Source organism: Diachasma alloeum, unplaced genomic scaffold (genome assembly GCF_001412515.2).
Source record: "Diachasma alloeum isolate Michigan unplaced genomic scaffold, Dall2.0 Dall_scaffold_00179, whole genome shotgun sequence".
In the NCBI taxonomy this organism is placed as follows: Eukaryota; Metazoa; Arthropoda; class Insecta; order Hymenoptera; family Braconidae; genus Diachasma; species Diachasma alloeum.
In genome coordinates this window covers 5587847-5609455 of record NW_021680345.1, presented here as the reverse complement: position 1 = coordinate 5609455, position 21609 = coordinate 5587847, and the positions used below count along the sequence as shown (strand labels likewise).

Here is a 21609-nt window from a genome sequence, read left to right as displayed (position 1 = left end):
TCCCGACTAACTCGAGAATGAAGTTGAGAGGAAAAATATAAACATGGAGCCGATGGAAAAACTATTTGCGAACAATAAGAACAGGGTGCGCCGCCGTTGGAGCATTAACCCAGGGGATTTAATGGACCGAGAGTTTGTGGTTCTCATGTGAAATACCCTCGCCCTAGCAACCTCAGCCCCATGTACATTTAAAACTTGAGACATTTGGTTTTGACGAGCCGTGTCGAGGTGAATAATTCTCGGCATATCAGTATCAAATCTAGAGCGTGACTACAACCTTCGCTGGGGTACGTTTGTCCTACTCATCGATCATAATATCTCGATTTCCTCAATTTGACTGTCAAGATGACGCAATATTCTGGGTCCCTGTGAATGATGTGATCGTGATTGTCGTGAAATTATAATGGTAGCTCGCGTGGGATGATGAGGGAAAATTAATGAAGTTGTGGGTCATTTTTAATTGGCGGCAGGAGAAATCATTCTGAATAATTGAAGGGGAGGATAGGAGAACTTGACTTGCGGATGAGTTTTTTGATAAAAAGAATGCTGAACATTTTTACAGAAAAATGAACATTAATGCAACATTACATTAAACATTACATTTTTTAATGAACATTTTTTACGGAAATTTTCAACATTCCTTGAAGATTTTTATCACATTATTGTTTTCCTGAAATTTTATGAAATTTCGTTATTTTATATTCAGTATTTTGTAACTTAAATTTTTAATTATGTGAAGAATTCTCGTCTTCCGGTTGCTCAAAACTTGGGAATGTCGTTAATATTTTTAGTGAAACCTGAAATTTCACAATTTTCTTTTTCATTTGGAAGGTATTTTTGTAAACTTCAAAACGATATCTGATTCATCCAAACTAAAAAAAAATAATTTTATGAGATGCAGAAATATTTCTGGAAAAACTGATCTCTTCGACAATTAAATTCACTCTTTCTGTTTCAACTCAACTTTATGGTGATTTTTTCACTGAATTTCTTTGAATTTATAAAACATAAGGAAGTTATCATCAAGACAATTTATCACTCCTCAGAGATAATTCCCGAAAATCAAGATCTTCTAAAATTTCCCTTGTTCAAACCGACATTCATGTCAACAATTTGTGCCGCCTATTTATGCATTGACCAATATCCCCACTTTATCTTTAGACAACAATAACAACCCTGTTATGCGTTCCTATCCTCGTAAATGGGGTCGTCAGCAATAATCGCAGCGGTTAAAAATGATTTTAGGGAAACTGCTCATAATCGCCAAGCATTCAGTGTCGCTCTCAAAACACTAACATCCTGGTTGGCCAATTGTGAATAAACGCAAAAGCCAGTGAAACAAGTCGTATGGAACGAAGAATAGATCTCCGGTGGAAAAGCAGTCGAAGATGCCCAGTACAGCCTCCGGGTCTGCGTTATTATAACTAGAGTGAGATGAGATGATGTGAGCAAAGTCGACTGGGCTTGATGGTGAGTGCGTACACCAGTAGGCAACTTCTCTTGGGTTTCTATTCTCGTACGTCGACTAAAATAAACGCCTTGGCTTGTACACATTTTCTCATGCAGCCCAGAGGTCTCTTTCTCATCCCCCTTTTATCGTCAAACCATACAACACATGTGTGAGAGCACCAGACTCTATGCACACCCGACGGAAACATCACCTTGGCTATCCTCAAAACCCCGATACACTTGAAACTAAATATTTTAGCATTTTTTTTTTTCATCCAGTTTGGAGTGAAGTGGCAGAACGAAACTCACTGTTGGAAATTTTTTGATATTTCATGGAAGATATTATAGTAAATCTCATGAGAGTGACATTGAATTGGATTTAGGGGAAAAATTATTATGAAATTTCAAGTTTTAAGTAGAATTTACGGAAATTCATGAGTTGTCAGGGAGAGTGAGATGGAAATTTCAATTCTAATTGAATTTTCAGTAAATAACATGAATTTTCTGTCTTTCCCTCAATTTTCCTGATTTTCTGAAATTTTACAGAATAATTAAGCTGAAAAATTAAGTTTTTTATTGATTTTCAGATAATTTGAACAGAAAATCAACGGAATATTTGATTTTTCAATGACAAGATTTCCTGAAATTTCAGTGGAACTTGAAGACGATAAAAATTTCCGGAATTTGGCAAATTCGTGAGTTTTCAGTGGGAGTGAGATGGAAATTTCATTTCTGATTGAATTTTCAGTGCATGACATGAATTTTCTATTTTTCCCTCAATTTTCCTCATTTTCTGAACGTTCACAGAATAATTGCGCTGAAAAATCAAATATGTTATTGATTTCCAGATAATTTGAACAGAAAATCAACGGAATATTTGATTTTTCAATGACAAGATTTCCTGAAATTTCAGTGGAACTTGAACACGATAAAAATTTCCGGTATTTGGCAAAGAAAATTCATACGAAAATTTTTAACAGCGCTGAACGACTTTTTGCACGGTTTATTCAGGGAAAAATGTTGAAGGAAAATTTTTCAGTCGTAAAAGGGGCTCAAGTAATTGAAATAATTAAAGTATGATTAAAGAATTACGTGCAAAAATGACTCAATTATTATTTAACATCTTTGATGACTCTGTAATCAGGGGTTTATAGCAGTGATGAGTGGTTTTACGAGCAAATGTTAAAAGGCTTGAAGATATTTTGCTCTAGAATCACTCCTCGACATGATTGAAGAATTAATAAATGCGGAAATGACTCAATGAATATTTAATATCTTTTATCGACTGCTGATCATGGGATTACGGCGTTAATGAGTGGGTTTCAGAGAAAATGTCGAGAAATATTTTTTGTTCAAAATTTGATGAACAAAAAAGATTATATGATGTTGTCTTCTGAAATCATCAATTTCCCCATCATTTTGAGGTGATTAAATTCTTTATTCCACGCATGTGGTCATTCTATCAATGTTTAACCATTCGGTGAATGTTCAGGAAATTGAGATTGGTGGATATTACCACAAACACCTGATGATTCACACATGTTCCGTTGAAATAACGCTGAATCTAGCCGAACAACTCGGCGAGGAAAGCTCAGGGACGTTTCAAGAATTTTAGGGGCCTCGTTCAATGAGAATACCCTCGATTTTATTATTGACAAACATCCTTCGACAGGCCTCATAAAAAATATTCACCCCCTGGATTTAAGCAAAGGGGTGTTGAGGGTAAAAATCTTAAATTTTAGATTTTTCTAGTAAAAAAATATTTGCACTCCAGGGGTTGGAACGTACGCGAAGTACTTGACTTGTGGAGGATTTTTTTGATAAAAAGAATAATGTTGAACATTTTTACTGAAATTGTCAACATTCCTTGGAAATTTTTATCATATTATTGTTCCCCTGAAATTTTATGAAATTTCATCATTTTATACTCAGAATTTTGTAACTGGATTTTGAATTAAGTGACGAATTCTCGTCTTCCGGTCGCTTAAAACTTGGGAATGTCATTAATATTTTTAGTGAAATCTGAAATTTCACAATTTTTTTTTACATTTGGAAGGTATTTTTGTAAATTTCACAACAAGATCTGATTCGTCCCAATCGTATCATTAGGTCAGAAGATTTCGAACATTTAAGAAGACCAAAAAAAATAAATTTATAAGATACAGAAATATTTCTGGACAAACTGATCTCTTCAACAATTAAATTCACTTATTCTGCTTCAACTCAACTTCGGGGCGATTTTTTCACTGAAATTAATCGAATTTTCAGCTTTTTCTAGTAAAAAAAATATTTACACTGCAGGTGAAAAAAGTTTCCAGATATCTCCCCAAACCCTCTAGCAAATTTCGCCTCTTTAAATTTAAAGAATATGGAAAAAGTGCAGATGATTCCAAGAAAGATTTCCTAACAACTTCCAATTCCAGTGGAAACCCCACGAAACCCTGTGTTGATTATCATTCAAGATGAGTAAACAACTGTTATTTACTCGTCGTAAAAACATCTCTAGAGTCCTCCTCAAGAATAACCAGCAAAAAAATTAAATTTCAAAGTGCGTAGAAACCGAATTAATTCAAAAATATAGCCCCTACACTGAAAAAGGCCCACGGTTTCGCCTCAATGATCGTCGAGGCGTATCGAGTTGGGATTATTATCGGGCGCGATTACTGACGCCAGTGGGCGGACGACAAGTCCCCAACATCACCTACGCTTCTTACTCAATTACCACGTCTTTATCTCGAGTATCAATGTGTTTTTTATTATTGGCTTGCTGCAACCAAGTGACACTTTTTTCTCTCATATCTTCCTCTAAAAAGAATATTTAACATTCTGGACAGTCGTTTTATACTCACATCGGGGTGTTCCTTTACAGGCACGTAGACCTTTTCCGTTAGTGTGACGACATCACCTTCTGCCTCTGGTAACGTCAGGGGCTCTTTTTTGACACCACTTATTTGGAATAGACTGGCTCGTACTTTTGCGATTTCTGGAATGATCAAACAAAAAAATTGAAATTATTAATAAAGAGTCTCATATTTTATTCTGATCTATAAATAATTAAACGAAAAAATTCCCTGAATTTCACCCAAAAATAAAATTAAAAAGGCGACCCGTACTGCCCCAATAGATGCCAAAATGATAAAAAAAACTTTTAATTTCATGAAATTAATCTTCGAGAATTAATATCTGTTGACCTTTCAAATGGGAAAAGAATGTGGAATTGATGAAATCATTCTCAACTCTTGGAGCTTTATTTTCTTTGAATAAACATTTAATTTTTATTTCAATTTTTTTTTCAATTAATTGACAGTCACAGATCAAGGAAGGACTCATTAACCGTAACGAGCACTACATCGGATTATCCTCGAAGTCATTAAGCCCCAGTCATTGAGTTGTAAATTACCACAACAAATGCACCTGAATTGAAATAAAAAGATGGAAATACACTTTCGTGTGGATTTTATCGGTGAACAGAGCATATTCGCGTCACGCTCCAAGGTATTGCCAATGTATGAGTAAATGCGTGTCCTTGACACAGTAGTGGTTTTCACGTCATTTTTATGGGGATGTAACCGCTGGATTACGTGCACCCCCCAGTGCCCAGATAATCATCCCACGGGGTCTTAATAATCCTGATAACATCGCGAATTTTCACACGGAGAGAAATTTAATAAAAAATTGCAGGCGGCTGTATCTTCAATACAGCTGTAATTGTACGTGGATACGCCCATGGTCTGTCCCTCTTTCTCGAATTTTTTGGAAACTTTTGAATTCTCTCGAATTTTCTAAAAACTCCCTGAATTTCCTCGAAATTACTGGAAATTCCTTGAATTTTTTTCGAAATTCCAAGAAACTTGTCAAATTACCTCGAAATGTCTAGAATTTTCTAGAATTCCGATAGATGGCGCTGCACATAAGGACCGTTTCCCCAAAATGGCGTACTCTTCTGTAATTCCGGAGCGAAATGTGGTTGTAGGAAATTTTACGGAATTGTCACAGAATTTTTCACAGAGCGGGAGATTCAGATAAAAATTACGATACCATCACTTAAAGTAGCTTCACCCTTCGGCCGGGTTACGCTCTACTTTTGGATATTTTCAGTTTTAAAATTTTTCAACTAAAGTGCATGGAAAAAATTTGAAAAAATTCATACCCAGTCAGTATTACCTAAATTAAATTTCGCAAAATATTGAAATTTTTCAAACATTGCCATCTTATAAATAAATAATAAATCTTGTTTGCAAAACGGTGGATTATTTTTTATGAGGTGTCAAAAAAATTCTTGATTTTTCCATATCTAATGAAAAAAAAGACAGATTTTAATCCTTGATTGCAATGGAAATGTTGATTTTCTCGTAAGACACTGAGTTAAATCCTGATTTTTAAAGTTCTTTTTTGAAAAACCAAAACGATAATTAAATTGAGAAAAAAATTAGAATTCCGAATCTAATCGAGTTTTCTGCAATTTGCTTGCAGTTTTCATTAATCTTTGAATTTACCGTAAGGGTAGAGCTACTTTAAATTTTCCGAGTCGATTCTGCAATCGGTGAGCTCCGGTGAATTGTGAGTTCCGTAATTTTTACTGAACATTTCTCTCCGCGTGCAAGAATAATTCTCAGGTTTGGGATTTCCGATGATTTTAGTGGAACACGAGTCATTAGACGACTCGTAAAAATATCGTTAGGTCGTAATGATCGGGTTTGAAATGGCCTGCACGCGTCGGGTAATATGCTGGTCCCCTCCACCAATCAATGGCCTACGAACGATTACTGTCACCGAGCAGCAACGGAGGCATCAGGCGCCGTCTGGTTATTCTCCACTCGGTAAAACATTTACGTTTACGATTTTTCACGAATGAAACATGAACCAATGGAAATTGTCTCTGAGTGTTTGGATTCAGTCGAACACCATTTAAGCTTAATCATGATTAATGTCCCCTTATCAACTGATTAATTGCTGGGATTTTATCTCTAAACACGAAATTAACAAATGCAAAAACGATTTTCTTTGCAGAAAAATTAATTTTGAATGAAACCAATTCCTTCGTTGCGAATGAAGAGTGCATAAATAACTAAATAAATAAATCATAAATATAATAGGGGAGGTTGGGGTAAAATGGACACTTTTGACTTTTTTAAAAATGTTAATGACGGGTTGAAATGTAGATAATATTTAATAATTTTTTTTTCATTGCAAGGAACAATTCTTTCCCTTCGTGATGAGTCTAAACTGAGCTCAATTGATAAATTTGTTTCTCAATTATGAGTAATTAAAACAAAAGTCTAAAGTGTCCATTTTACCCTACTCGCCCCTATAATATAATGAATAACAAATAAATAAATTCTAAATGAGTCTCTCCGAAAATATCCATTTAAGAACCAACTCGGAAGTGAAATTGACTCATTGACGTTTCCATTTTCTCCACTAGCTTCAGAGAATTGTAATTTTGGACTTGTTACGACGTCTGCATTCACCACTCGGTACCTCGGCCCCATGAGCATAAAGTATTTCCCATACCATAATCCGAAAAAAAGTAAGAGTGGATGATTAATCAACTCGACAAAAGAATCACTGTTTCGTGGAAGTGGAAGCATATCGTCGAGGCACGCATTAGCATTTTGTCGGGACGAGGGGGAGCAAGGGAGCAAGAGGGGTACGAAAAATTTCCAACATAATACGCAGTCGCGTTGACGTCTCGTCGTCATTAAACGTCGGGGGCGTATGTTTCTTGCGATATAAACCCTCCCTCTTTTTATGTTTCACTTGTTTCTCAGGACTTGCGCACGAGAGGCCTTGCAAATCTAACGACTGGGCGTGGCTCATTCCACCTTCAGCCTCATTTCCTACCGTCTTTGTTGAAAAATCTCGGTACCTCAAAGGGTTAAATGCCCCAGTGGTGCAAACCCAATCGAATTATTCGTGAGATATTGATCAGGGTGATTTGTCGGGGAAAAAAAGTTTAAAAAAAATTTTTTTCATTCACTCGAAGGATCTGATTGCAATCGGGTTTAATCGACCTCGATGAGCATACCGGCGTCACGATCACGTTAATTTTTTTTCCCTCTGCTAATGACCCGGAAAGCTGCATCACTCATTGCAACGAAAGAAGGGAAAACAATTCGGGGATAATGACGCGGCGGATTAAGGCTAATTACGAGTGATGCCACTGAATCCCTCGGTGTGACATAATTCACGTGATGACGGTATCTTCAGCATTGCGGTGGTACGTAGGGGAGAATGCTCAATGGAAAATTCATCAATCCATCAATTCCCACTCATTAATCAATCGATTTATCATGAATTTTTGCCCGAGGAGTAATTATTGTTCGGAGCTAAATGAGGGGTGACAATGTTGATTCGTGACAAACCTGATGTCACGGCACATACAGATCCTATTCGAGATTACATTAAACAGGAAAAGGTGGGAAAAAATGTTGATAAACCGGATTATGGCTCGACCGATCACTTCTCGTCTCGATCGGCCGGTTTTTTATTCATCAAAATCACGTCGCACAACCCCATTACCGTAAACACCGTAAAGTTATTTATTCATTGGGGACTCGATCCTCTTCAATTCATTACAGAATTATTGAGAATTATTTTTTTTATGTTCACTGTTGGAGAAAAAAATTGAAATTTCAATGAAAATTTTCAATTAAATGAATGAAGAAGATGATAATTCCCCACATTGTGCTGATTTTTTTCAATTTGTTTTAATAATTAAATGGAATAATTATTCCATAAAATTTTCTATTTCCGATTGCTTGCAATTCCGATGAACCCATAATGCGAAATAATTTATTAAGCAAATTTATTGATTTTTAAAAAATCTAATTCCATGTTATGCAAATTTAAATCGAAAAAAAATTATTAAAAAAATTTTTTTAAGGTTTTGAATGAAGAAAAATGTCTTTCAATGTCAACAAAAATGTTCTGAAGTGAACAACTGCATTTTTTATCCGGTTTTTCCTGATATTGTTGACAATTTAATTCGAGATTTTTTCAACGGAATTGGGCTCCCATCGGGATCATGATTTCCTGCACATCTTTATCGCCGAATGGGTATCTTGCACACGCGGTTACACACAAAGCTGACAACAACGCGCAAAGGTTAACGTTCCCACTGTGCCCCACTTTCTCGCGTGCCTGACCTCTTCGTCCCGTTGGGCGCGCGAACAACGCGCTAGGCGACCCCCAGTTGCCGAAGGAAAATACAGTTTCACGAGAGGATAACGAGACGAGAAAAAAAATTATTCGCCAAGAATGAGCTGCACCTGTGCCATTAATGTCTCCATTACCGTCGTCATAACCGAGTGATTGAAATATTGTGGATGTGAATGTCGAGATGTCCATTCCATCTCGGGAATTTTAATCAAATATCCTGGGAGACGGTTTGATTTTTTTTTTCAGCGTCGAAAAATCGGTTCGATCGCATTATGTGGAGATGCGTGACTGGGAACGAGGAAGTGTGGGATATCCAGGGATAATCCAGGTATATAATGACTTGCGAAGTTGAAGGTGACTCCGTGACTCGAGAATTTACCAATGAAATTGGAGGCTCACGAAGAAGTTGGAATATCTGATCTCAACTAAATTGTAGATTATAAAATCTATGAAAATAACAATTTTTTTGTTAATGAGTCACGTTTCAGAAATTTTCAAGTGAAATAAATAAGAAGTAAAAAATATTCAGTGAATTATCTCTCACGAATTTGCTGATAAATAAAATTACTCAAGTATCTTAATTAAATTAAACAGAAGAATAGATCTTTTTTTTTTTATCAATGAGTCACGTTTGAGACATTTTCGAGTGAAATAAATAAAAAGGAAAGAATATTCAGTGAATTATTTCTCACGAATTCGCTGATAAATAAAATCACTCAAAGTATTTCAACAAATCTTTAGATGAAAAAGTCCAAACAAGAATGAAATGAGCGCAGAGATCGCACATAAAACAACAATTTGCATTAATGAGGTCACATTTGGGACTCATTTGTGTGACTAAAAATTTTGAGGTAGTTTGAATGAAATTATTTTCTTTTATTAATGGGTCACGTTCGAGATATTTTCAACTAGAATAAAAAGAATGAAAATCATGTTAACTATTCATAAATATCCAGATGCACAATAATTTGAAATTGGAAATTGGAGGCGAAGAAGTTGGAATAACTGATCTCAACTAATTTGTAGATTATAAAATCTATGAAAATAACTATTTTTTTGTTAATGAGTCACGTTTGAGACATTTTCGAGTGAAATAAATAAAAAGGAAAAAATATTCAGTGAATTATTTCTCGCGAATTCGCTGATAAATAAAATTACTCAAAGTATTTTAATTAAATTAAACAGAAGAATAGATCTTTTTTTTTTTAATCAATGTGTAACGTTCGGGACATTTTCAACCTGAATAAGATGAGTGAAAATCATATTCACCATTCGTTTTATTTAATGCCGAATGCGTTAAACCCTAATTAAAAATATTTCAACAAATCTTTAGATGAAAGAGTCCAAACAAGAATGAAATGAGCGCAGGGATCGCACATAAAACAACAATTTGTATTAATGAGGTCACATTTGGGACTCATTTGTGTAACTAAAAATTTTGAGGTAGTTTGAATGAAATTATTTTCTTTTATTAATGGGTCACGTTCGAGATATTTTCAACTAGAATAAAAAGAATGAAAATCATGTTAACTATTCATAAATAGCCAGATGCACAATAATTTGAAATTGGAAGCACACGAACACGTTAAACCCCGATCCAAACAAAACATTAACTAAAAAACCCCCAAGGAAAGTGGAATGAGCGCAGAGACCGCACATGAAACAACAATTTTTTGTTGATGAGTCACGATTGGGACATTTGCAAATGGAATAAAACAAGAAGAAACGATATTAAAGCGTCAATGGCCGGCAGTTGGGGAGTCACGGCGCTCACGAGAGGAAAACAAAAATATGGAGCGCAGAGAGGTTGTGTATGAGTGGAGTAGAGAGAGGACATCATAGCCGCATTTAGCGAGAGGCAGAGCGTCTCTCGCTTCGGGGGATAGAGAGCGAGTGGCTCATTCCGCTGTTGTCTCGCCTCTCTCGGCCCGCTGGCGTGACATCAGCTGACTCGCGGTGTCTAATGCTCTTGGCTCTCTGCTCTCCTTTTATTTGGCTGAAAAACGAGCGCACTGTTCGCACCACCCGCACACATACGTAAAAAATACGGGGATATATTACATGGGCTTGATTGTGACAGACGCCTGCCCAACTGCCAGCGACACTAGCATCATCAAAACGTTGGATATTCGGGTTTTTGGAACATTAGTTATTCTCTAATTGTGTACGCTTGAATTTTGTTACGATTCAGTCTTCATAATAGCTCTTAAAATACACTTGGAGGACTCGATTTAATAATAAAACGGATTTATTTATTTTTTATGAATATCTCGAAATGTAAAAAGATTTATAATATTTTTTATGGAAATTTTTGCGTCGAGAAAATGATTTACTTAATGATTTAAATTAAAATCAAGATATTTTATTCCGACTTCGTTTCAAGACAAGTTTTTTGCAAAAGTTTTTCAACTGAAGACAGAAGTAATTTTAAAAAAATTGAGTCTAAATGAAATTGCCTTAAAAAATAAAATCCAAATAGTGTTCACAGAAATGAGCGCATGAAGATTGAACCTCTGGAATTCCAAAAATACAACAGTATATTTCAGTCCGTCTGAACTAAAAAACCCGAAGAACTCTTCCCACTCCAGCTGTCGCGCCAATAATAATCCTCCAATAATTCATCTAAAATTAAATCCCCATATTCGCTGTCTCATTACCCAGTTGACCGAGTGTTACTGCAAACCTGACATTGTCAAAATATTTAGCGCAATTCGAGTTGTGAAATACCGCCAGATGGATCAATCTGAATGCGACGTGAGAGGGGTTTTGATGCATTTGAGGCAGTGAGACGTAGCCGGAGAATTCCGCGGAATTGCGAGCGAGATGTATTGAGAAATAATTGCCCCGTGCATTGGGTAATTTCATGCGGTCAACAAGTGTGTGTTCCTAATCACCAGTGAACTACCTCAACTTCATGCCGTTTAAGGAATTATTTCAAAAAGCCGGCATTTTTCCGCGAACCGAATGCCTAAATTGGGCCCACGTTTCGATAATTACGAGATTCTCGTGCTTTCCACTGGTGTTAGTGGTCCCTAAGAATGATTGATAGGACGTGTTGATTGATCACTGGATGAATTGATTAAAAGCCAGTAATTAATCACCGAATGTTCCCACACATCCTCAGAAGGAATAAATTTCACAATTTTTTAATGAAAATAAAAACAAAGAATGGGATTTTTCGCAGGGCGGAATTAATTTCATGAAGCTGAAACTAACGAAAGATTCGACAGCAGAAGATTTGTCTGAAGCAAATCTAGGGGTGTACAAATGTTTTTAAGTAATGTACAAACACTTTCGCACTTAAACAACATTTGAACATGATTATTTGACTCTCCTGCACTGAAATATCCCCTAAATTGAATTTTTCGGTGACGAATATTCTGCTAGTTTCAGCTTCACATTAATATCACAATTTTATAATCAAATTAGGTTTTATCAACCATTATCAACACATTCCTCAATTCATTAGCGAAGTGGTAGACCGGTATAAATCGATTTTGATTATTGGCCAGTTTTCAATAAATATCTCCAAATCTAAGGGAAATACCGAAATTGTTGTAATTTCCTTTTTTGTAGGGCAAATTGAGAGCTACAAAAAAGGTTATGACAGAAATTTTGCTATTTCCCTTGGATTTTGAGATATTCATTGAAAACTGGACAATAGTCAAATACCGATTTACCAATTCACTACTGAATTCAATTTTTCTCATTTCATACACGTCTTCTCAATCTTTAAAAAGAATAACTTTGTAATGAAAATAAAAACAAAGAATGGAACCACTCGCAAGTGTCATACTACTGCGATTACTGTGAGATCATCGGGTTTCGTAATCGCGAGCTGTGCACCGTGACACACTACTAGGCCGTGATGGCCTAGAGACAATCTAATTCCACCCCCTCCACATTGTCAACACATTAAAATAAACACGAGTATAACTGTGAGCGTCTGAACTTCATTGTTTTGTTGCGAATTGAAACAGTTTATTTCTCGAATGTCTGACGCGTTTCTCCGCGGTTGAAAGGATGAAATAATTTTTTTTATGAAACTATTATTAATAATAGTCTGAGGATGAAAAATACTGATGAGTCGATGACATTTATTGTTCATTATTCATTTTAAAGCATTTCATCAATTTTCTTTGAGAGCCAAATCATCGACGTAAATTGACAATTTCCTGTCAATATTAATTGCGAGCTTGCTGTAAATTATAATGAATGCTTTGGATGAATGAATGTTTATCGAAAACTTTTAATTAGTGCTCATTAGTTAGAATTATTTGATTGAGATCAATGAGACTTGTATCATTATTTTTCAATGCTTCTGCCAGTAATACTTGGAAATGAAACTCTGAATGAGTTTCCTTGACATGAAACTCATCCTGTTCTCATCTCGCTCCCGATAAACTTATCTGTTGTGGATATTTGTGGATTTTTAATAGTTGTTCGGGGATTAAAAAGTGACGAGGTGATGAGACCTGTCATTTGTTAACACGACAAAAATCTACGCAAATTTGTAACTAGCTTCCTCAAAACTCACTATTAATCTCAATTATTCAACTTTTAAAACCTTTGAGTAATTTTATACAAAAATTCAATCGTCACTGTAAATTGCCAATTTTTTGTCAATATCAATTACAATTTTTTTAATTAATATAATCTTGATAAAAGCTTTGAATGAATCTTAATCGAAAACTTCTGAGTATTATTCATCAAAATTATTTCATCACCATCAATGAGATATCTATCACTATTTTCCAATTTTTCTGCCAGTCATACTTGGAAATAAAACTGAATGAGTTTCCCTCGCCTGAAACTCATCCGGTTCTCATCTCGCTCCCGATAAACTTATCTGTCGTGGATATTTGTGGATTTTTAATAGTCGTTCGGGGATTAAAAAGTGTTGATGAGGTGATGAGAGCTATCATTTGTTAACACGACAAAAATTCAATCGTCACTGTAAATTGCCAATTTTTTGTCAATATCAATTAAAATTTTTTTTATTAATATTAATCTTGATAAAAGCTTTGAATGAATCTTAATCGAAAACTTCTGAGTATTATTCATTCATTAAAATTATTTCATCACCATCAATGAGATATCTATCACTATTTTCCAATTTTTCTGCCAGTCATACTTGGAAATAAAACTGAATGAGTTTCCCTCGTCTGAAACTCATTCTGTTCTCATCTCTTTCCCCATAAACTTATCTTTCACGGATATTAGATCCAATCGGAAGGTTATACGGGATTTGAATTACTGTTGAGAAATTTCTAGGGAGCAGGAAACGGTTCGAATTCCACGCGAGCTGCGCCTCTTCGACCTCCGCTGACTCCACTATTTCAGTTTCATTAGCTCAGTCTAAAAGAGAGGATAAAAAAACAAACTCACAAATCAGCAGTTTGAATGTAATTTCCTATGATACCGATTCGAAAATTTTACCCGTGTCGATGCACCCGTACGCAAATAGCATGAAGTATTATATACCGTTGGAGAGACCGGAAGTTCACAGCTGCATAATCGATGAGATTTGAAAAAAACACTGAGGGGAAAAAATATACGTGGGTGTTTTGGACATGAGTGCACAGATGTTGGAGGCCTCTAGGGCTCTTATTTTGTCACGGAGGTGGAGTCAGTCGTAAAAATTACATCACCTAATGTACAGTGGAGAGGTTAATTGGACAGTCGGAGGATCATATTCCATTCTCCAAATACACCTGAGAATCGTGTTTGATTTATCATCGTGACACCTCAAATTTATTTCCCCATCATTTTGTGTAATAAAAACATGACGTAATGACCTAATGGATAAGTTTATAAAAATAAGAAATAATGAAGGAATAATAGTAGAAGAGATAAAAGTATAAATGAGTTAGAGATATCAGATTTTTTAATTGAACAAATAACAGTTGGATGAAGTACTATTTCTGAAATGTTCGAAGATAACTTGAAGACAACAGTTTAATTCAGGAGAAATGGAACTTGAGGTACAACAAACACAAAACTTCATCCGTGTGGTTTTTAAAACAGTAATTAAAAACTTTGAATTAAAATTCACTAAAATTTGGAGAGGTTAATTGGACAGTCGGAGGATCATGTTCCATTCCCCAAATGCACCTGAGAATTACATTTGATTTATCACCGCGACCCCTCAAATTTATTTCCTCATCATTTTGTGTAATAAAGAAACGATGTGATGATCTAGTGAATAAGTAAATAAAAATGAGAAATAATGAAAAAATAATAACGGAACGGATAAAAGTAAATGAGTTGGAGATATCAAATTTTTTAATTGAACAAATAACAGTTGGATGAAGTACTATTTCTGAAATGTTCGAAGATAACTTGAAGACAACAGTTTAATTCAGGAGAAATGGAACTTGAGGTACAACAAACACAAAACTTCATCCGTGTGGTTTTTAAAACAGTAATTAAAAACTTTGAATTAAAATTCACTAAAATTTGGAGAGGTTAATTGGACAGTCGGAGGATCATATTCCCCTCTCCAAATGCAACTGAGAATTATATTTGATTTATCACCGCGATCCCTCAAATTTATTTCCTCATCATTTTGTGTAATAAAAAAACGATGTGATATATCACATCGAATTATCTAGTGAATAAGTAAATAAAAATGAGAAATAATGAAGAAATAATAACGGAAGGAATAAAAATAAATGAGTTGGAGATATCAAATTTTTTAATTGAACAAATAACAGTTGGATGAAGTCCTATTTTCGAATCCAAGTGGAATTACACTTGGCACTTTAACCCAGGAGAAATGGAACTCGAGGTACGACAAACACGAAAATTCATTCCTGTGGTTTTTAAAAGAGGATGAGGGAAAAGATATGCTTAAGCAACATTGCTTATTTCCACTGCTGTGACTCAGTCCCGGTATTTATAATTCAGCGGTTTCTGCGACTCAATTCAAAATTCATAACTCCATAATACTGTTATTTACTAGTTTCTATGTAGGTTTATTCATGGCCACACATAAAATAAACAATTTACCTTGAAAATTCTTCATGAATTTCCAAGAAATAGCGATTAAAATTGCGACATAATTAATTTAATCTAATTTCCCAACAGATTTTAGCCATGAAAATTGTCACGGAATCAAACAAACATCCGTTATTAAATCCTACTACAAAAAAAGGGAATTACAGGTTGAAGTCAACAGGTTGAGCATTGAATCCCCGATTTCGAGTCGCTCAGGTGTCTCGTCCCCTTCCAACAGGTTCCATTCATTTCTCCCCCTAGGTATAATCCACACAATACACATGAGCCAACGCGGGACTCTTCCGTGAAGTCGAGTGGTCAAAAAGTGAGGGGAGACCGGCCATATCTCATGCTCATCGAGCGTCAGGAAAAAAAAAATATTCTACCTGTTGAATGCAACCGTGAAAAAAAAGTCGTGAGTACACAGGGGCGAGGGGGAGTGAGAAATGTTATTTTCCCACGGGGAAAAACGTGAGGCACGAAAAGCCTATACGCATTTATGATCGGAATTCTGAAATATCCGAGGCATAAAGTTTAATTGAAGTTCGATCCCAGGGAGTTTTATGCTGGTACTTTAATGGTCATTCAGATGTTTTTTTATCATCAATGCCCCGAACCGAATGAAGGGATGGGGTATGGGAAGCAGTTGGGGCGATGGTGGTCCACGGAGGGGGCTATTAAAAGTGATTACGTCAGTCTGCGGGTTGTCCAGTAATTTTTCTATTCATTATTTCGTGTTATTCCATCAACAGAGTGATTTTTCACCAAATGCACTCGTCTTTAATGGCCGATAACTTGGGAATGGCAGAGTGAATTTCCCCCGTTTTTCCTCCATCTTCAAGGAATTTGCATAGGCTTGAAAATGAGCCCCGACTCATTTGAACCGCATCACTCAGTTCAGAGATATCGGCAATTCAGTGCAGTTCGTTTCTCCCCATCGTAATCCGCAAACATAAAAATATTGACTCACGAGTACTATTTACCGGATAATGTCCAGTGTTATCAGAATATCGACAGAGTGTGAGTACTGCCACTGTTTGCCCCACAAACATATAATTTACCGAGCGGCACCTTTTGATGTTCAGTGTCACTCAGGAATTAAAAAAAATAATTCTCACCCGAACTGAAGAACCACAAACTTCCGAGGGAGCGAATTAAAAGTGAAAAATTCAACGTTGAAAAATAACATCATGGTAATTATCCAGACTGGTTTTATTTATCAAAGGCGAATCGAAGGAACCGGAACCGGTATAAACACAGCCATATTCTGCGCTCAAGCCACCTCGGGGAGGCAATTATTATTATTTTTTCAAAGGCGTTGAATTTTAAACGTGAAAAATTACGACATCCCACTAAACTCCACGTTATTTGTAATAATTAATTCATTAATTCACATCTCCCAATTGAGAAGAAATTTTAATTGATAATTTTCCCCCCTCGATCCAGCAGTAATGATAATCGTTTCAATCATGAATGCGACGACAAGACCATTTATCATCCCATTCCCATTATTTTTCTCGTTTTATTACATTTTTTTTTCAACTGACCGAGAGCTGATTATTTTGTACGATTTCATTCGACAGTTCTCCCGAGATCCCGTTATATCATACATACAGAGATTCTGGTTAACGATCGTTCAGGCATAATCAACAGCTCGAAAACCTGTCCAAAGTTGGGCGTAAACCCTCATCCGTAGAGATAAGAAAGAAATGTCTTTTCATCGGTAAAAACTGAGGGAGAGGAAAAAATAAAAGTACAAGGGGCCTTGAGACGCACCACGACGACTCGACGATCTTTTCTCCTCTTTTTCTTCCCTGACCAGCGGAAATTGAAGATGGAGTCCTCCAGATAGCGGAGGTGACACCCATGGAGCCACATGGTTTTTAAATTTTCCGTGGCAGACGATCTATTCTGTATTTAGCCAAGGACTAACTGAATAATTTGGGATAATTTTGGATTCTTCACGTCCAGGGAGAAAAAATATCTCCACGGATTTAGAAGCTGGAGGGGCCATTTGTCATACAAAAAATAGTTTTGATCTTTTTCTCAGCCCCACGCGGAGGTCTTAGGGGCATTAGGGAACATATGGGCCTTGTCAGAGCGTTATTCAAGGGTCGGAATGAAAATCAATGTCGTCGACCCTCTCGACTTGACGCCCTTCTACACGCTAAGAAATACGATTAAAACTGGAGATAGAATTTTTAGGGGCGTCCACGTTGTGACTCTCTCCTTGCGGGAGCACAATCCGTCTCACTTTATTGCCCACCGATTTTTTAAAAATTCAGGTACTTTGAAGTTCTCAGCTAAACTTCACTGTTTCAGTTCAATTGTTGCATGAGAATTGATACAGATCAAGCATTTCAGGTTGACATTCTTAAATATTTAATTGAAAAATTGAAGAGTTGAAAATTCAGAATCTAATGAACAATTTAATGCAACTGTAAATATGAGCTCAATTAGTCCATAAAAATACAGATCAAGAATTTCAGATTAACATATTCTTAAATATTTAATTAAAAAATTAAGAGTTGAAAATTAGCAATGTAATGAATAATTTATTGCATTTGTAAATATGAGTTCAATTAGTCCATAAAAATACAGATCAAAAATTTCAGATAAACATATTCTTGAATATTTAATTTCAAAATTGAAGAGTTGAAAATTCGCAATTTTATGGAAAATTTAATGGAACTGTAAATTTGAGTTCAATTATTCCATAAAAATTAATAAAAATCAGGGAATTCCACGTGAACAGATACTTGAATTTTCAATTAATTGATCAGTTGTTAAATTACTACAAAACTGTCCATGAAATTTAATTTTTTTCAATTTCTCCATTTAATTTTGAGAAGTGACCATCAGATCCAACTGAAATTCAAAATAGCTCCGAAAAACTGCTCCCTTGAATAATCAAAGGGCAATGGGTTCAGATTCCCAGGATCTCCAAATAATTCCCGCTATCGAAGAATTTCAAGTCGTCCTCTAAAAGACGCGGAGAAACAAGGGAGTATCCCCCCACCACGTGCTTCAAAGGGCGCTGAGGAAGGCCAGAGAACGAGAAGGAGAGCCTAAAAAGGGAGAACGACGTCTTGGGTTTCTACACCGAGGATAGGACGACGGGCGCGCTGGCGGGTCAGCACACGGTCAACGGCCTCGAAGGGCCCTCCTCGTTTCTTTTTTTCCCTCTCCACCACTCTCCATTTATTTTTATTTTCATTACTCGAGGCCCTCCACCGTACATTCCCAGCATATTTTTTATTCTCCTTGAAATTTTTTTATTTGTATTTTTGTTTTCGCTACGTAACGGTCATCTAAAAAATCAATAGAATCACTCGATGTTGATGCTGGGTGGGCTGTGGCAATTTTCGTTTGAATGATTCATGAAAATCCTATCGTAAAAAGGAGAAAGGAAATCGATCTCGAAATATCTCGAAAATCTCGAATAAGCGTAAGCGTAAGATTGAAACCGAAGCGCCACTACGTGAGGAGATGAAAAGGCGCGTGCGTAGCACGCGCGGCCGATCTTTACTAAAAATTGTCACTAAATGCAGATGACAAAAAAATCTAATTTTTGCCTTTCTCTTCTCTAAAAAGTGTGTCGTCTTTTCTCATCGGAATGTCGTCGGAATAATTTAAGAGAAACAGAACAAAACATCCGGAAAAATTGTTCACTTTCCATTTATTTTCATTTTCGTTACTGGAGGGCCTCCACCGTGCATTCCCGGGATATTTTCTATCCCCCTTGAAATTTTTAATCACATTCTCATTTTCGTCTCAACGATGTGAGTGACAAACGCTTTTATGAATGTGACTTCATGAAAATGACTGAAAAATTATCGCTAAATAGAAATGAAAAAAATCTAATTTCAACGTTCTTTTCTCGAAAAATTGTGTCGATTTCTTTCAAAAAAATTTAAGAGTAGAACAGAGTAAAATATTCCGAAAAATACTTTTCACGAATCTTCTTTCCATTTATTTTCATTTTCATTACTCAAAGGCCTCTACCTTGCACTCTTAGTATATTTTCCATTCTCCACAAAATTTTTTATTTACATTTTCGTTTTTGCAACGCAACTGTCACATAAAAAAGTCAATAAAATAACCCGAAGTTGATGACATTTCCTCATTTAGAAGCGTAACGTTGAAATTTTCCTTTGACCAATGTGAAACGCATCAAGAACACACGTTCATATTCATGAAAATTACTGAAAAATTGCCCCTAAATACCGCTGTACAAAAAAAAATTTAATTTTCACCTTTCTCTTCTCTAAAAAGTGTGTCGATTTTTCTCAGCGGAATGTCGTCAGAATAATTTAAGAGAGGAACAAAACAAAACATTGAGAAAAATGTTTTTCAAGAAACCATGAAAGCCAGTCAGGAAGAAGGCGAGGTTTAAATGCTTGTCGTGAGGATAATGTGCCCACAGACATTTTAGTTCGGGTGCACACAACGGTATTGATGCTTTCTCGGTGTACACTGAAAACCGAACCGTAAGGAAAGTGTGCCTGCACCGTAATTGCCTCGGAGGTATCACTACCTCTTGTTCTCCCCCTCCGCACTCTCGCATTTCCGTGTCTTTATGTGTTTTTGATTTTCCTGGGTTTCACCACTGACTGCCCCGATGTATTATTCCAGCGATTGCTATTTGCATTCAATAAACAATCGGTAGAAATCAATGCTAGGCTTTCTTTCTTCGGTTGAATAAAAAAGATCGAATAAAGAGTTGGACTAAGTGAACTTGACTCTGTCGATTATTTTTTCGTACTGAACAACTTGTGAATTATTTACAGAGAAAATTTGATTTTGTCATTAGTTATGGACTCGCATAATTAAAAAACCTCTTCTTCTGCTGCTGAATAAAAAATAAAACGAAGGGTTTAACCAAATGAACTTTTTTTGATATCAAACAACTGTTGAATAATTTACGAGAAAATTGATTTTTTCGTCTTTAGTTATGGATTCGCAACGCTGAAGCACCTCTTTTATCGATGATTAACCGCGCGTGCAATAATCATTAGAGCCTCTCAACAATTTACCAACAATCATCCTAATGTAATTTTAATTTTCCTCCAAGTACATTCGAGTAAATTCAAACTGCTGAGTCGATTATATTTCTCATCGTCCAGAGTCACGCCCGTTGGCTATAGTCAGGTAGCACGTACGTGTTCCAACACGCAGAATTCCCGAGACTATACATCAAACCGTTCTTTTTTTTTTCTTATTTTCAAACAGAAAAAAAGTGTCTTGAGAGAGAAAGAGAGAAAAGAGGGGGACGAAAAATGTTAACGAGAAAATGATGTTTTTGCACGCATGCATAATAGAAACGACACGCAACAATTCGACAAGGGCTGGTATCTGTGTCGCTCCACGAGTCCAAGACAGTGACGTTATCGTCACCATAAAGCACTCGACGATAGTTGCGGATACTGGACTATGTGGACATGCGTAATGAGTGGTCTTTGAAATTGTCCGGCTCTCGAGTCGGAAATTTAATGCATGGGGATATAATCTGTGACCAATGAACAACTGATAAGTAAACCGGGAATCTAACAGTGGGCGTGTGTTAGACGCACTGATACGCATCGAGATGAATTAACGCGACTCTACGAGGCAGGTCGTTGCATAAATGTCATGGCTTAATGGTGTACTAGCCGATTATGTTAGATTAAATTAAGTTTGTTGGATTCTATTCCCATTTTTGTAGTATACAAATTGTGGGAACAGTTTTTTTGAGCTCAAACGAAAGAGCGGGTCGAGAAATGGCGTGCTAGGACCTCTAAAGATGGTTTTGAACCAGGGGAGACTCCTAGACCCCACTGGACAATGTTGTCACAATTGCGCTTTTCAATTGAAAACAGACATCATCTTTAGAGAGATTTGTCATCTTTAAAGACTTCTGCACGCCATTTCTCGACCCGCTCTTTCATTTGAGCTCAAAAAAACATTCATATCTTGTCTGACATCGCTGCTACAAACTCGGGCCTACAACTCGGGCCTTCA

General features: G+C 36.2%; 1 protein-coding gene across 3 annotated transcripts in view; it reads right to left on the bottom strand.

The window, feature by feature from the left end:
- Positions 1-21609, bottom strand: part of LOC107042847 (protein held out wings) — a 53688-nt gene that overhangs the window by 21581 nt on the left and 10498 nt on the right. For all 3 annotated transcript variants that reach the window (XM_015264051.2, XM_015264056.1, XM_015264062.1), the window contains exon 2: positions 4299-4432. In XM_015264051.2, coding sequence (XP_015119537.1) covers positions 4299-4432 — 134 coding nt within the window. The remainder of the gene's footprint in view (positions 1-4298; positions 4433-21609) is intronic.